Source organism: Lissotriton vulgaris, chromosome 3_1, assembly GCF_964263255.1.
Source record: "Lissotriton vulgaris chromosome 3_1, aLisVul1.2, whole genome shotgun sequence".
NCBI classification, from domain to species: Eukaryota; Metazoa; Chordata; class Amphibia; order Caudata; family Salamandridae; genus Lissotriton; species Lissotriton vulgaris.
In genome coordinates, this window is record NC_141689.1 from 285,910,345 (window position 1) to 285,926,073 (window position 15,729).

Here is a 15,729-nt window from a genome sequence, read left to right on the forward strand (position 1 = left end):
GAAATAACATTAAGTAGGAAAGCAAACAAAAACACTACCTTGTCTTCTCAACCTGTGCACCCAACCAAACAGTTTCACTCTTTGTCCTCTATGTGCTTCCAAAGTACGAATCTTAACCTGTAATGTAAAAAGTATACAACAAGATAAAATGTTGATTCTTATGCCTCATTCATTCTTAATTCATAACATTAAACGGCGCAGTGCTCTAGAATAGGGACTTTGCTATTGAGTTGAGAGGGTGGGAATCCGTAACGGATGCAGCTCTAACCACTGCTGGATGCATTGCACATCAAGGAGAATCAGTGATCACCTGACTTTCAAAACTAGATGTTAATTAATTAATTCAACGTGCCTGCCACTTTCATGAATGTGTCTACCCAGTTTGATATTCAATCTGAATTATTTTTTCCAGAATATCTGGAAGGCTGGAAAGATTTTATTTGAAGGGGGCTGTTTCTTAAAAGATGGAACGAGGGAAGAAAATGGATGGTCATATCTTAAGACTCTATACAATAATGGTATGCTGTTCCTCAAAACATGGTGCCTAGTGAAGAATAATAAGACCGGTGATCAACGGTTATCAGCAATAATGATAGGGAGGTCGGAAGCGGACGTTGGAGAAGGATAGGAGGGAATCCCGCTCTGTCAAAACCAAGATCCTCACACACCCATCAAACTAGGCGTCATGCTTCATCATTTGGACCTGCTCCTTGTCAGGTCGGCACTGCAATTAGCAACGGGCACCCATAAAGGTGCCCTTTATCGGAGATCCTTGCCGTATGATGAAGTAGAGGAGTTAGCCCGTGAAGTGTAGATACAGTGAAGTGAGTGGGTTAAAACAGGTAGGACAATCCAAATAATATTTTTATTCAGGCTGGTTATCCCCGGACTAAAAACTTGGAGTGGCAACTTTCCTGGCGTCAAGGTTCAGTACAAGCTATGCTCCTCTCCTAAGGTCGACATGTTTCTTGCCTAATGGTTATAGTAATCTGTGGCAATTCTTCAGGACCTACTCTATGTTAAATGAATCTATCTACACTCAGTGGTGGGGCTAATGGCTACCTACTACATGTAGAAACTATGTTTGAAATATTCAATAGTATGGTTCAGTAACCTATAGAGAGGGATATATATAAGTATTAAAGTGAACTCTCTAGTTGTAGTCACATGGTGCACTTAATAAGCTCATAAGCTCTATGCCTAGATCTGTTTATTTCCCCATATGATGGGGAAAATGGAGGACATTATTAGCTTATTAAGTATTTATATAACCCTCTCTATAGGTTACTGAACTACACTATTGAAGATTTCTATCATAGTAAAGCGCAACTATCACTCTGGAAGGAGCCTCCTGGTGCTGCGGAATACAAAGAAAGAAGACAGGTAGATATATAATGTTTCTCAGCTATAAGAGTGACTAACAGAATGCATCAGAGGAGCTAAAAAATCCAGGTTTTCAAGGCCTTCCTGAAATGAGTTTCTGATTCCATCAGCCTTAGTTGTATTGGCATGAGGTTCCATGCGCTGGTTCCTAGAACCGCTAAAGATTAACCTCCTTTGGTTTTGCACCTAAAGGCAGGAGGTTAAAGAAAATTTTCTGAGGAGGATCAGTGTCCTCGCAGTGGTGTAAGGGGTAAATATGTCCGATAGATATTAGAGTCCTAGGTTACTGAAAGCTCTAAAACTAATTAATAGGACCTTGAATAGGATTCTTTTATGAATAGGCAACCAATAGAGAGTTTGGAGAACTGCAGAGGAAGATTATCTGCAGGGCAGTTTTAGCACTAGGAGGCCGCTGCATGCTGTCCAACTAGTAGCTTCTCTAGTGCTTGCTTGTTAACTCCTGCGACTAAGCTGCTGCAGTAGTCTAGTCTAGACATCATAAGTGTCACTGCAACTGTCTTCCTTGCAGAGAAGGGAATGTAATCAAAAAACATTTTGAGAGTTTTCACAAGGTTAAAGCACCTCCCAAGCACTGCAAATTCAGGCGGTCGAAATGAGAGAGGCGTCCCATTTTACCCCCAGATTCTTAGCCACGTCTATGGTGTTAAGTGAAGCGGGCGCGTCTTCTGGCCTCCATTGGATGGGCTTGAAGGGATTGTCCTTCCCTATTAGCCAGATCTCGGTTTTATAAGTGTTGCATTTAAGATAATGGAGCTTCATCCAGCAGATGACCTCGGTTAGGCATAGCTGAAAATTAAGTTCTGCCTTAGTAGAGCCTTTGTCCAAGACAAAGATCAGTTGCGTGTCGTCTGCATTGGATGTTATTTCAATGTTAAAAGAGGCTATTAATTAAATAAGCGGGGTCATGTAGATGTTAAATAAATGAGGACTAAGAGACGAGCCCTGTGGGACGCAAGAGGGGATGGGGCGTTCAGTTGAAAGGAATGTTCCTAAGGACACTGCTTGTCTGCGATTGGAGAGAAAGGATTTTATCCAGGCTAGCACGGTACTAGATATACCGCTGTTTTTATCCAGGTTAAGAGAATGTCAATTGAAATGCTGTCAAATGCGGCTGACAAATCTAACAGGATCAGCACTGCCTTTTTTCCTTTGTCTAGAGTTCGTTTCAATGTGTCCACTTTTTCCAGTAGTGCAGATTCAGTTGAGTGCTTCGGGCGTAAGCCAGATTGGCGGTGGTGTAATATCTTGGCATTCTCAAGTAAGTCCGGTAGTTGTCTGTTGACCAGTCTTTCTGTGATTTTACCAAGAATGGGTAATACAATATCGGACGAAGGTTTGATGAAGAAGATGGGTCCATGGTCTGTTTTTTTTCTTAAGTGGTCTGACTATTGCCAGTTTCCATTCTGCAGGTACTGTAGCTGTGGCCAGGGATGAGTCAACTATATTTTTAATTACAGGATTGACAATATCTATGATCTTATGAAGGATCACAGGTGGACATGCATCAAAGCGGGAACCAAATTTGCAGGCAATAATGGTTTGATTCGACTGATCAAGTGAATTTTTTCAAAAAACAGGAGAGGTCCAGTGTAGGTGGGATAAGGCTATAACTCAAGATACTATGCATGTGAGATGTTAAATTCTTTTTGGATGTTGAGAATTTTTTGCTCGAAGAAGACCACCGTCTGATCACATAGCGTTTGTGATGGGAGGAATTTCCTTTAATAACATTTTTGAGTTATGAAGGGCTTTATGATTGTGAAAATCGTTTTCTGATCTTGGTGGGCGTCTACTTTCTTTTTTGAGAAATACTCTTTTAGCTGGCTTGATTTGAACATAATATTTTTTTTAACTCAATTTGAAGAGATTTAATTCCTCTGAAGTGTGTAAGCTCTTCTCCATCTCCGTTCCAGTTGTTTACGCTGGAGGTGGAGCTCTGCTAGTGTGGGTGTATACCAGGGTGCTGAAATTTTCGTTTCTTGCTTATTTGCCCTAAAAAAAGCGAGCTCATTGCTATTCGATATGATCCATATGTGAAAGAGTTGCGTGTCTTCTAGAGTGCCTACTGATTGAGTGGGAGTGAATGCACAACCCAGGTGCGGCAAATTTGGGTTTGTTACCATCTTAGCCCATTTGCAACTTGGTAGTGGGGGCGGTATTTGATTGGAAGGGCGATTAGTGACTGAAGTATTGATGTTGAAAGGAATTAACATATGGTCCGGCCAGACTTGAGTGATTGGGGGGCTGATCGTTAATGAAGTAAAGTTGGAGGAAACGCCATCTAGAGTGTGGCCGTCCAGGTGTGTAGGAGCGGAGACCAATTGGTGGACTCCAAGAGTTTCTAAGATTTCAAGGAAGTTATCCACTCCTGGTTCTTTCCAGCATTCTAGGTGGAGATTAAAGTTTCCTAAGAGTGTAAAATTAGAATACCGGAGCGTAAAGTGACCTAATGTATTTCCAAGCGATTCCAGAAATTCAAGGCTAGGGCCTCAAGACCTGCGAAGGAGAAAGAACCACTGAGTTTGAAACAGCAGCCTAGGCTTTCAGTCTCTTTCAGGGAGGAGAGGTCAAAAATTATGTATTGACAGAATTCACAAAAAATAATGGACAATCCCACTCCTCTAGTTTTGCTTCTATCTTGTCTACAGACGGTATAATTAAGAGTGAGTGCTAGAACAATATCAGAGTTACACCATTCCTTGAGCCATGTTTCATTAATTAGAAGAAAATCAAGTTGTAAATCAACAATCAGCTCTTTAATGTCTTGGTAGTGTTTCCATTGCGAACGTGCATTAATAAGGCCCCCTTTAGCTGTGTGTTACTTGTTTTTGGATCTAGTAACTGTGAACTTAAATTTTGTTCAGCATTTGAGACACGTTCAGGGGCCTTTGATTTTACAAGGTGCCGGACAGCAATCACATTTTACACACATGGTTAACATTTTTAAAAAGTCTGAGGGGGTAATCGAGCAGCGTGGCTCCCACTGTCCGCGTTCTAGACCTGGACGGGTGCAGACTAGCTTGCCTTTGTCGCGCGTCTGCTTTGGCAGACCTATTAAGTACTGGAGCCTGCCAACAACTAGAATGCTGCTGCCCCAAAATGGCGGCTCAGAACAGGCCTTTCTCCTCCTGGAAGGGCGGGGAAATATAGAGCAAGGTAGAGACAATTAAATGAAAAAGGAACATGCAAACGGAATGTCCACAACACGAGGACTCCGGGAGCTATCTGTGCAAGTCAAATTCAAGGTAATCAGTAGGCGCTCAGAGTAAACTTAGTCATAGTTAAATTCCCCAAACATTGTTAAAAACGAACACTATTAAGAAGAAGGATTGAAATTAGGTATTTAAAATGGCATGAGCATTTGCAATAGTGCAGCAGTGTTTAGAAGCAGGCAGTGAAGCATATAATAATAATATTATTATTATTATGATTATTATTATTATTATTATTAATAATAATATTAATCCTGTATTTGTAAAGCGCACAGCTACCCGTAGGTTTCCCGGCGCTGGGGGCCGTCGGGAAGATTAAGCAAGCTATTGCCCAGAGTCACATGATGCTGGGCAGACCTCTGCCGCCGGTGCCGGGGATCGAACAGTGATCCCCAGCGTCCGGCGTCAGTTGCCCTGGACGCTGCGTCACACCTCTTCCATATAGTCCGGCCTTTACTGTCTCCGCCCCCACCCCCAGGGGTTTCAAGGATGGGCAATTTCACCATATCACATCACGCCTGGGCAACATATGGGAGGATGATCATATGAAAACCTTCAAGGACCTCTAGAGACTTTTCTCTCCTTAAAGCACAATCATTCTGCTATCTCCAACTCTGGTATGCACTTTCCAACCACCAGGGCACTTTGGTTGGCTCTCCCGATTATATTGCTTTGAAGTTAGATAACTCATGGGTCCACGGTGCAGGGGAGAGAATTCTCAAATTTACAGAGTCCTGGTTAACACCTTGGCTGCTAGGCGTTTTCCCCCCATGTGCTGGAAATTACTCTCAGGCTATATTCATGACGAGCTCAGCTCGTCATCAGCACAGCTCAACTGTGCATCATGACGAGCTGAGCTCGTCATCAGCATCGAAAGGGTTAATCATTACCCCTGTTCTCTGTAGGCTCGGTGGGAGAGGTGGCTGGGCCCTTCGGAGTAAGCGGATTGGATAGAGGCTTGCATGGCACCGCTTACCCTTGCAATCTCATCCCGGCTGCGCCTTGTCCAACTGAAATACCTACACTGTACCTACTATACATCCAAACGTTTATGGAAAGCGTGCAGGTTGCCAGATCCTGCCTGAACTAGAAGCCACGGAGACGGGGTGATTTCTTTCACAAGGTGTGGAAGTGCCCTACTATTCAAAAATACTGACATTGCCCAAGATTTTGGGCCACCCAGAGTCGTGCTGTGCAGCCTTGTGGATGAGTTGGGAGGCAAAAGGGGGAATCAGGCCTTGGTGGGGTTGGGTACATTACTTGGTAAAAGGGACATGGCCAAGTACTAGAAGTCGCTGGATGCACCATCCCTAGAGGATTGGGGAACGGGCATGGACCGCTCTGCCAAGCTGAAAGAACAGATTTGTCTAGTTCGAAGGTGCCCTAGGAAGCATCAGAAGATATGGGGAAGGTGAGGACATATTATGGGCTGAACACCGTGGGGTTGCAAATGCAGGGCAAAAGGGGTGGGTGGGTTGTGAAAATCAGTAAAAATGCCCCGGGGAGCCCTTGTGAGGGCTATTTTGTGTGTTCATGCTCTTCTGTGTTTTTATTAAAACTAATAAAGTGTTATCCAAAAAAGAAATACAAGACCCTCACACCTCTCCAAATAGCGGGGGAAGCAGAGCACAAACATGCAAAAAAATAATCTAAAGTGGTAGTCACGTAATGGGCCATTGTAAGCTTACGGTTGATGTCATAATCAGGGTCCACCTGTGTTACCGCCCACCAAAGAGAAAAAAGCTTTATACTATTACACTTACAAACCTAACCAATAAATTACAGAATTATGCACAGCATGTGAATCTAGATCTTCAAGATGCAAAACCATAAATTACAGGTAAGTAACTGGATTCTTATTACCTAAATGATCCTATGAATTAAAAATACTTATTTTACCTAGGTGCTTTGGAAAACAGTCTCTTTTTATTCATTTGAAACTGTGCTCACGTTTTATTAGGGGCTCATTACGATGTCAGTCAGAAAGCATTCCAACTGACTCCTTGTTGGAATAATTTCCGAACGACTCTGGCTCGGGGCGTCCGACCAACCAATTACTATGGTTACGAACACCATTCGGTCAGACTCCCATTGATTTTAATGGGAGCCTGAGTTCTGACCAACAATAAATGCTCCCATTGAAGAAAGGGGTGGTTGCGGAAAACCTTGCACCATGGTGCCTGCCATACTGTGCATGGTTGTTAGAGGGGTCCCATTGGTACCCCCAAGGGCACCAACTGGAGACCCCCGGCCTGCTATGGACCCCAAAAGTCAGTTTCCGACAGCCACTTTGTGTCAGACAGACCGACTATGGAAGGCTGTCCGAATTAGACATCGTAATATGTTGGTCGGAAACGCGGTCCATAAACCTGTACAATTCGGCTCTGATCGAAAATCCGAATCCCATTCCAAGCCTTTCCAACCGACTTCACAATGAGGCCCTCTAGCGTTAAAGCTATAGTACTGAAATCATACATATAAAATTGCCAATGAAATAAACCTTACTCACAGTTAAAGGCTCAGGAAGATTCGGATCATTTGTAATGATGATTTTATTAGCTTCCTCCAGGTTCTTCTCTCGACGAAGTGAGTCTTCTGCCTTATATTACAAAATAAAACAAAATGTATATATTTTATTTAACTTTGCCCATTACACTTTATAATGGCCATCTCAAAAACAGGACACGTGTCAGTCCCAGAATTCTAAACACAGACCTTTACCTTTGAAAATACAATTTGCGGTCCAGAAAAAAAAGCCAAAGAAATGTTCTAGACTTTGAACATTGGGAGAATGGAGAGACATTTTTTGCTTTTTCAGGACAGTTTTAACAATGTATGTTTTCAAGACAGAGGCAGTACCATCAGTCATTAGTCTTACTCTGCATTTGAAAGCCCTTCCTACCTTCTCACTTACCCATTCCCGTTCTCATGCAGTGGAAAGAGATAACATTTGTGCAAAGGTTATCTTGAAAATGAGCCTGTTCAAGCTCGGGAGTATTGTGGACTAGTTAAGAGAACTTCAGCATTGACTGCTCGGAATGTGCCATTATGGTGTATATGCAAAGCCAAAAGTAGTTATTAGCGGCAAAAAGTTGTATGTGTAAAAGCAATGGGTATCTGAAAAATCTTGGAACGAGTTGGAGGAGTTGGGACAAATGTCTATAAAGTCAGAACTTAAGAAGGGATATTGGTATGTTGAACCAGCCAGCGAGCGTGCAAACTCGAATGGCTTAGTGTTTTTTTATCCAGAGTACCTTTACACACCCAGAAGCCATCTTGCTCCCAGTGACTGGTAAACACGCTATCATGTTTATAACTGAAAAATACAGCCATTTGTTTTTTTAATCGGAGAAATTTAAAGGGGAGACAAAATGTTCCTTATTAAAAGTTTTGCAGAGCGTTTTTCTGCACTTTAAATTTCTCCCAGTTAAAAATAAATGGTTGTAAATGTAACAGTGCCACGTGTGGCGAGAGGTATGTCCTGTGCCACAAGTACAGGCTCTCGATCACCTATACACATATATCCCATTAATTCACACTCACGTTCATACATTCTCACAGACCATGCACTCACTGACCCACGTGACAGCCCTATCATAGTAACACTACACCCAGTATTTTCTTCAACCATAGTATCGGACGCCATTGACATTAGGTTTAGAGTCAATGAAACCGGGCAAGAGGGTATATGGTAAAAATGGGCAAGTTATTGGCCTTTAGTTGCTCACAACTATTTTCATTGATCAGAAGCAGCTCTCATTAAAGAAAAGGTTCTTTATCAATCTTCTTTTCACTTCACACTGCTGTAGGGAAAACCAGACTTTGCAGAAGGTAGAGGAACAGACGGGTTTTAGGCATTGTGAGATGTGATATGCACCAACATAGGTGATCTTTTCATAAAAGAAAGCATATAAAAAAAAAATCACCAGGAGAAACAAGACCACTGGCAGAGTAAAACCCACATTTCAAGACAGCAGCTACCTTACTCCTGTCTCCATTTGAAAAGCTCCAACAATTACTTTCAAATGACACATTTTATAGCGAAGATCTACACACTTGTGCTAGAAGGAAAAGTGGTTCACAGGAGAGCTAGAAAACAGAGTTAGGTCAATAATTCACAGTGTTACACAGTGGGACACTATAAACACAAACAAGTATAAAGGTATCACGCATGGCAAGGGCCAAGAAACTGTGTATAAGATATTCCTGTAGAGGCACTGAACATCACAGAAATAGCATTGCAGTGGATAGACAGAAAGACCGCAGATAGATGCAGGAGAGACTGCACTGTCACCTTTTCAAAAGAAACCTAGCAGAGATGTTACCGAAATTAACATCCCAAAGAAGCAAAGCAGCATCTTACTAAACTAGATTCCTGAGGTGCATTGTGAAAGAACTAGTAAGCTTATAAACTTTACTTATTCTCACAGCGAAACAAATACTCTTGGCTTAAAGGTATACTCCACTCACCCCACATAAAACCAAATGTACCCCATCAATTATGGTACACGTTGAGTTATAGGAAAAAAAATTGCACTATTTTCAAGGGACCGAGAAACCGTTCACACCATCCTGGGGGCAGTAATCGTCTAAGAATATAGAGAACTTGCATGCCAAAGATCCCTGTGGGCTCTCCCCCGATTACAGGCCAGGAGATAGAACAATATGCTGGGCAACAGGCTGTAGGGGCAGCGACTACTAAAGAAGCAAAGATGGGACAAAAATAATGGATACAATATTTCTGGGATGATAGACCCGTTAGAGGGTGGGGGAGACTGCTAAGGGAGGAGGGTTAATTTGAAAAAAAAACTTTTTGAAGCAAGCATGACATAGAACAACACTCTGCGCATCTCTATGCATGGTTTATGACACACTATTTTATCATGAACAGCAGTTATAAACAAAGGTATGCAACAATATCTGCTTTCCATCGCAGATATTTTTGTTCACTAAATCCACAAATATCTGCTGTGTTGTTGGGGGAAGGGAAAGAAGGGTATCCCCCAGTTGACTGGTTGCTTAGCAGCCGGACCCTTTCCAGGGTCAGCTGGGCAAAGCACATTCTGCCTTGCACAGCATGGTGCTGTGAAAAAGAATCGCAACAACAAAGGTGTGTGTGCATGGCCCTAGTAGCTTTCTTCTGTCCAATGATTATAAAACAGAATATTTGAGACAATAGAAATTGGTTTCTCAAGCCAGTTGTACCATATAAGGGTAATGAGGAAATTACCTTTGCACTGTAGTAATAAATGAGAGCGTTTATTAGTACATTTGTTGAAAATAACATGTTGTATTTGCCCACATTCATTTTTGCAAGCATGGCATATACATATATAGGTTTATGCTGTGGCACTGAAAATAAATGTGGCCTATTAACACATAATTTAGAGCAACGGAACTAATAAACACACATTCATATATTATTACAGTTCAAAGATCATATTTGAGGTTTTTTTAATCACTGTTCAGCAAAACGAACATGAAAAAAACCACTGTTTACTGCCTTACTGCAAGTGCCAATTCCTTTACACGGGCAAACATCCCTTTTGATAGTCACAAGGCCATTTAAGTGTGATTTTAACCTAATGCATAAATATAAACCTTAGCATCGTGGTTTTGGTTAAATACATTTGCTAATCAAATACACATGATGCATAAAACAAATATACAGATACACAAAGAATAATATATGTATTACCAGTGTTGAGAGACGCAAGGGGCTCCCGATAGACTTGAAGCTTCACCTCTCATTCGTCATGCCCCCTTCCCACACAACAATGGTAATGAATAGCATACTACATTCTACACTTCTGTATATATGTTTGGAAAGTAAAAACAGCCACCAGTGTTTTAGAATTAAAATGTATTCTTCCCAAATTACTTATCTTTGGAGACAGAGACACTTTCTTGAAACATTTGAGATTCTTGATGCATAGTTGACTTACCCAAATCTATGGGGAGTTTCTCACAATGAGATACATGGTGGAAGGTTTTCAAGAGAAAGAGGCCACCCAATGATTACTTCTTACCTGTTCTTTTTATCCCCTCTCATCCCCCTCCCTAGTCAGTGCTTGCCACATAAGCGGGTGGGAGAATGAGGGTGCATCCATGATAATTTTCCACGACAATTTTCCACAGCAATGTGTGGATTTTTAACTTTTTATTTTCAGTTTTAATTTATGCACTCTGATCATCCATCCATTTATCTTTTCTCTATGAACAATACTAAATTGGTCCTAGTTTTTTGGTTTCGACTTGCCGAAAGCGGCGCAGCAGCGTTTCGCGCAAGGCGAAATCTTTTGAGAAGAGTATGTTGGCTTAGTCCCACCTCTGTCTTCCATTGGCTAGCTTCATAAATGGAGGCTAGCCATTGGAAGACAGATCTGTCCGTCAATACCGGAGCAGATTCAGGGGCGTTCCGGCGATTTTTAGGCATTCAGCCCGTTTGGTAACGTCATTGCGGTGGTGGGCGGTTCCTATTTTTTTTGGGGGGGGAAGGTTTGTTTTGGTCATTGCAGGTCGACCGCCGCCGCAAGAAGTCCAGGTGAGTGCTTTTTCTTGCCTACTGCTTTGCCTTTTTTGCCGTTTGCCGTTCCCGCCCCCCCTTCCGCTAACCGTGCCTTTCCCGCCCCCCTCCCGCTGTCTGTGCCTTTCCCGCCCCCCCCCCCTCCTTCTGTCCGTGTCTTTCCTGCCCCCCCTCTCGCTGTCCGTGCCTTTCCTTGTTTTATATTGCCCGGAGACTTCAACTGTAGGCCTGTGACAGCCCGGGGTTTCTTTTCCTCTAGGATCGAAATCTTGGTGCTTTTTTACTTTTGAGAGGCCATTTGGAAGCGCCATGTTGAAGAAGATCGCGCTTAAAGCCACAGTCATCTTGAAACGGGTCAAACTGACTCAGCAGCGGCCATCTTGGTGCGTACCGGAAGTACATCTCACAATCCTATAATCGCAAACCGGAAGTTCCACTACACCCTCCATGTGTCTGTAGAGGCCTCGTGTTGGGTCCTGGCGGCTGGTACCGTGAGAGTCCGCCCTGCGACGTCTGGATAGCCTCCTCTCGGTGGGAAGAGCCCCGCAACCATGGTGCGCAAGGTATGGCGAGCGCTACCAAATTGCATACTTTACTCCAAGAATATGTTTGGACTGGTGGAAAACTTATAACGTAGCACCGATATTAAAATGGACATTTTCTGATGGTTGTTCCGTGTTGATATGATGAACTCCTTCTGAGTCAATATAATGCTAATTTCCTGAAATTTGGAAGTTTTTTGTGGGGTAAAACACGCTCCAAGTGGGGAGAACATTCAAGTGACTACCAGACAGCGTCCTCCGAGAGAAGGGAGAGCTTGGTGCATTTTGCACCTTGGTTCATCCGGACGAGCATAGCTCATGCGCCACAGAAAGTCTGGGTAAGACAACTGGCCAACTGTCGGATCTGTTCACAGGGTGTCAACGGGGCTTCATGCCGCTATAGACTGCACCTCAGAACAAACCAGGCTATTCCACTGACATGCACCCCCTCAACTTAATCCTCAACCCCACCTCTAAGAAGTCACGATACATGAAGGGTTAATGGAAATGCAGTGGAAATCTAGGCGCTACTTCAATCGTGTCGTCACTGACTCAGCCTTTCACCCTTCAGTGGTCGATAAAATAAGTACCTTGAGAAGGGTAACGCACGTTTCAGTCAGTAACTGGCAGGTTGCCCGCTGAATTGCGTGCCAGGAGCAATAACCCACTTTCCTGTCTTAACTAGCAGGACACACATTGCTTTGTCAGAGTCTGGAAGGCATTGCGACAAGCCAGCACAGGGTTACAGTGCTGACATCCCAGCATATTGTTAAGAGGCTATATAATTAAGCGTTGTACTCGGACCATAACATTTTTCGAAGCGCTATGATACATTGCCGGATAATGGGAAACCCACAGCTTATTTATTTATTTATTTATTTTATTTTCGAAATTTTTATAGCGCAACAAATACCCTGGGGTGTCTCGGCACTTGTGGAGCTACTAGAAATCAGCCATTAATTTACTGGTTGAACAACCATGTTTTTAAAAGCCTGCGAAAACTCATCAGGTTCGGGGCAGTTTTATTAGCTAGTGGCAAGAGATTCCAGAGTTTTGCAGTAGCCACCAGAAAACGCCTGTCTCCCCAGGTGGCAGTTCTTGTACGAGGTACAGGGAGGAGATAGATGTTAGCTGATCTTAGTTGCCTCTTGGGGGTGTACAGCTGCAAGGCTTCTGTGAGGAACCTGGGTCCAACGCCATGTACTGCCTTATAGGCAATGCAGAGGGCCTTAAATTTGATACGGCTTTCGACTCTCAGCCAATGGAGATGACGAATGGCAGGAGTGGTGGGCTTGCGACGAGGAATGTTAAGAAGAATCCTTGCAGCCGCCTTCTGAATAGACTGCAACTTCGTGAGGACGCGCTTCTGTGTGTTTAAAAAGAGAGCTTTCCCATCGTCTATTTTTGAGAAAACTAAAGTAGAGACCAGAGTCTTCCCAGCTGAGGTAGGGAGGTAAGGCAATAGTTTCTTAATTGTTTTCAAAATGAAGAATGCTGAAGAGACAACCTTGTTTGTGTGGAGGTCAAAGGACAGTTTACTGTCAAAAATCACTCCCAGATTTCTGGCCTTTTCTACTGGGACAGGTGGTGGGCCTAGCTTTTCAGGCCACCAGATAGAAGACCATTCAGGAGAGAGCCTGCCGAAGGTCATGATCTCGGTCTTGTCCGAGTTAAGCCTCAGACAGTTCGAGGCCATCCAGGTGCTGACCTCGAGCATGGCTGTCTGGAAGTTAGCTGCCACACTAAGGCCATCTCTGTGGATTGCCAGAACCAGCTGGGTATCGTCTGCGTAGGATGTAAGCCGTACCCCATGGGCCTTTATTACCCTCGCTAAGTCCGCTACGTAGATGTTGAATAGCATAGGACTTAGCGAGGAACCCTGTGGGACTCCACAAGGGAGTGCAGAGATAGGGGAGTAGAAATCTCCCAGCCTCACTGTCTGGGTACGGTTTGCCAGGAAAGATGAAATAAGGTCCCTGGCCCTACCGTTTATCCCCAGGGCTGTGACACGGTCGACCAGAATAGCATGGTCGACCGTGTCAAAGGCTGCAGACAGATCCAAAAGGATCAGGACAGCCGCCCCTCCCTGGTCCATGATAGCCCTGATCTCATCTGAGGCCTTTATCAAAGCGGTCTCCGTTCCATGACCTTTCCTGAACCCAAACTGCGTTTCGTCGAGGAGTTGGTGAGCCTCGACGAACTCTGAAAGTTGTTTGTTCATCAGAGATTCACATATTTTGGCAGGAAAGGGCAGACACGCAATGGGTCTATAGCTGGCCACAGATGTAGGGTCCAGGGAAGGTTTTTTCAGAAGGGGTTTGATCACAGCCTTCTTCCAAGGACTGGGGTATTGACCTGTCTGAAATGCAGTGTTGCAGATTTCCATGAGCGGACACGAGATCGCTTCTGTAAGTTTTGCCATCACGGAAGGAGGACAGGGGTCCAAAGGGGAACCAGACTTAGTGGTGGAAATGAGTCTGATAATATTGTCTTGTGTGGTGGGCGTGAAACAAGGAAAGCGATTGTGATTATGATCAGAAATTACTTCTTCCTCAGTACAGACTCTATGTTTAGTCCTGTTATCCCCTTCGAAAGAGGAATATATATTTGCCACCTTTGTGGTGAAGAATGTGGAGAGATCATTGCAGAAGGTCTGTGAGGGTTCGACCCCCGGTCCCGTGGAGGGGGTGGACAGAGTTGTGACGACAAAGAACAGCTCTGGATTGGGAAACTGAGGAACTGGGATTGTGTGTCTCTTTGATCCAAGATGGGGGGGGGGCGGGGGAGACTCGGGGGGGCGCATGGCTTGAAACATTCTGTTGCCTATACATAACGGATCACGTCAATAGTTCTAAAAGTAGCCTATTTAGAGGGTGATATTGTACTTTTTGTATTGTACTATACTACACATGTATGCTGGTGAGCACCCAATGTTGGGGGGTGGGGGAGCTCTGTGTGGGGGGGGGGCTCGCAGTGTGTGGGGGGCTCTGTGTGGGTGTGTGGGGGGGGCCTGTGTGTGGGTGTGTGGGGGGGCTCTGTGGGTGTGTGTGGGGGGGCTCTGTGGGTGTGTGTGGGGGGCTCTGTGGGTGTGTGTGGGGGGCTCTGTGGGTGTGTGGGGGGGGGGGCTCTGTGAGTGTGTGTGGGGGGGGGCTCTGTGGGTGTGTGTGGGGGGGGCTCTCTGTGGGTGTGTGGGTGTGGCATTTGCGAGAGATTAAGCTATTGGCATTGTAAATGACAATGCCATTTATTTATCTGTTTTCAAAACCAACAGATAAATAAAAATGTTGTCATTTAAAAATGCCAATAGCTCTAACTTTTGCAAAGGCGAAACCGTTGCATTGTAAATGCTTGTTTCTGCTTGCTTGCAGGGGCACTTTGTGCACGATTAAACAACCAGAAAAGAAAGCCTGGCTACTTTAAGGAGTTATTGTTGAGACTGAGGACTGTGTTGCATTTGAAAATATAGTCAATCATCATCTGGTGTCCCTAACAATGTATGTCTTTTGTCTACGCATTCAGACATGCATCAGGGGTTGTGTGAAATGAGGGCACAAACTCAGTGATAAGTGCTAAAAACATCCTCTGATGTTTACTGATCATGACGTCAAGCGATCATTACCCCATATGCACAAGTACATTTAAATAAAATCTCATCTGAACAACCTGAATTAAGATTGGCTTCTTTTTTTTTATCAGATGATTAAAAGGCACTGCTCTTAACTTTGCATCACGCTCATTGGAAGTGAATAATAAAATGTTATTGTCATATAAACAAACATATTTGTCAAATGTTGAAGTTCTCAGGTGTTGTGCACACGTCTAAACACTTTTTAACACGTCACACCATCAGGATAATGGAGTCGATGCATAGAAAAAACTCCATGGTGCTAGGTTGCCTCAGGCCCTGCCTGCAAGGTTTAAGCAGCATTTACATCTGGAAACTTCTTTCAGTTATAAAAACGTACAATAGCAACAATACCCCAATCATGACAACAAATATCGGAGTGTGGCCTACCTGGCAGAGAAGGTGAACGTGCTTGGTTGA

The 15,729-nt window shown here is 43.8% G+C and overlaps 1 protein-coding gene across 1 annotated transcript in view; it reads right to left on the reverse strand.

Moving 5' to 3' along the window:
• Positions 1 to 15,729, reverse strand: part of NARS1 (asparaginyl-tRNA synthetase 1) — a 155,190-nt gene that overhangs the window by 93,130 nt on the left and 46,331 nt on the right. The window contains exons 5-6 of the mRNA XM_086960444.1: positions 7,126 to 7,215; positions 39 to 117 (exon numbers count right to left, since the gene is read on the reverse strand). Of these exons, the coding sequence (XP_086816570.1) occupies positions 39 to 117; positions 7,126 to 7,215 (169 nt within the window). The remainder of the gene's footprint in view (positions 1 to 38; positions 118 to 7,125; positions 7,216 to 15,729) is intronic.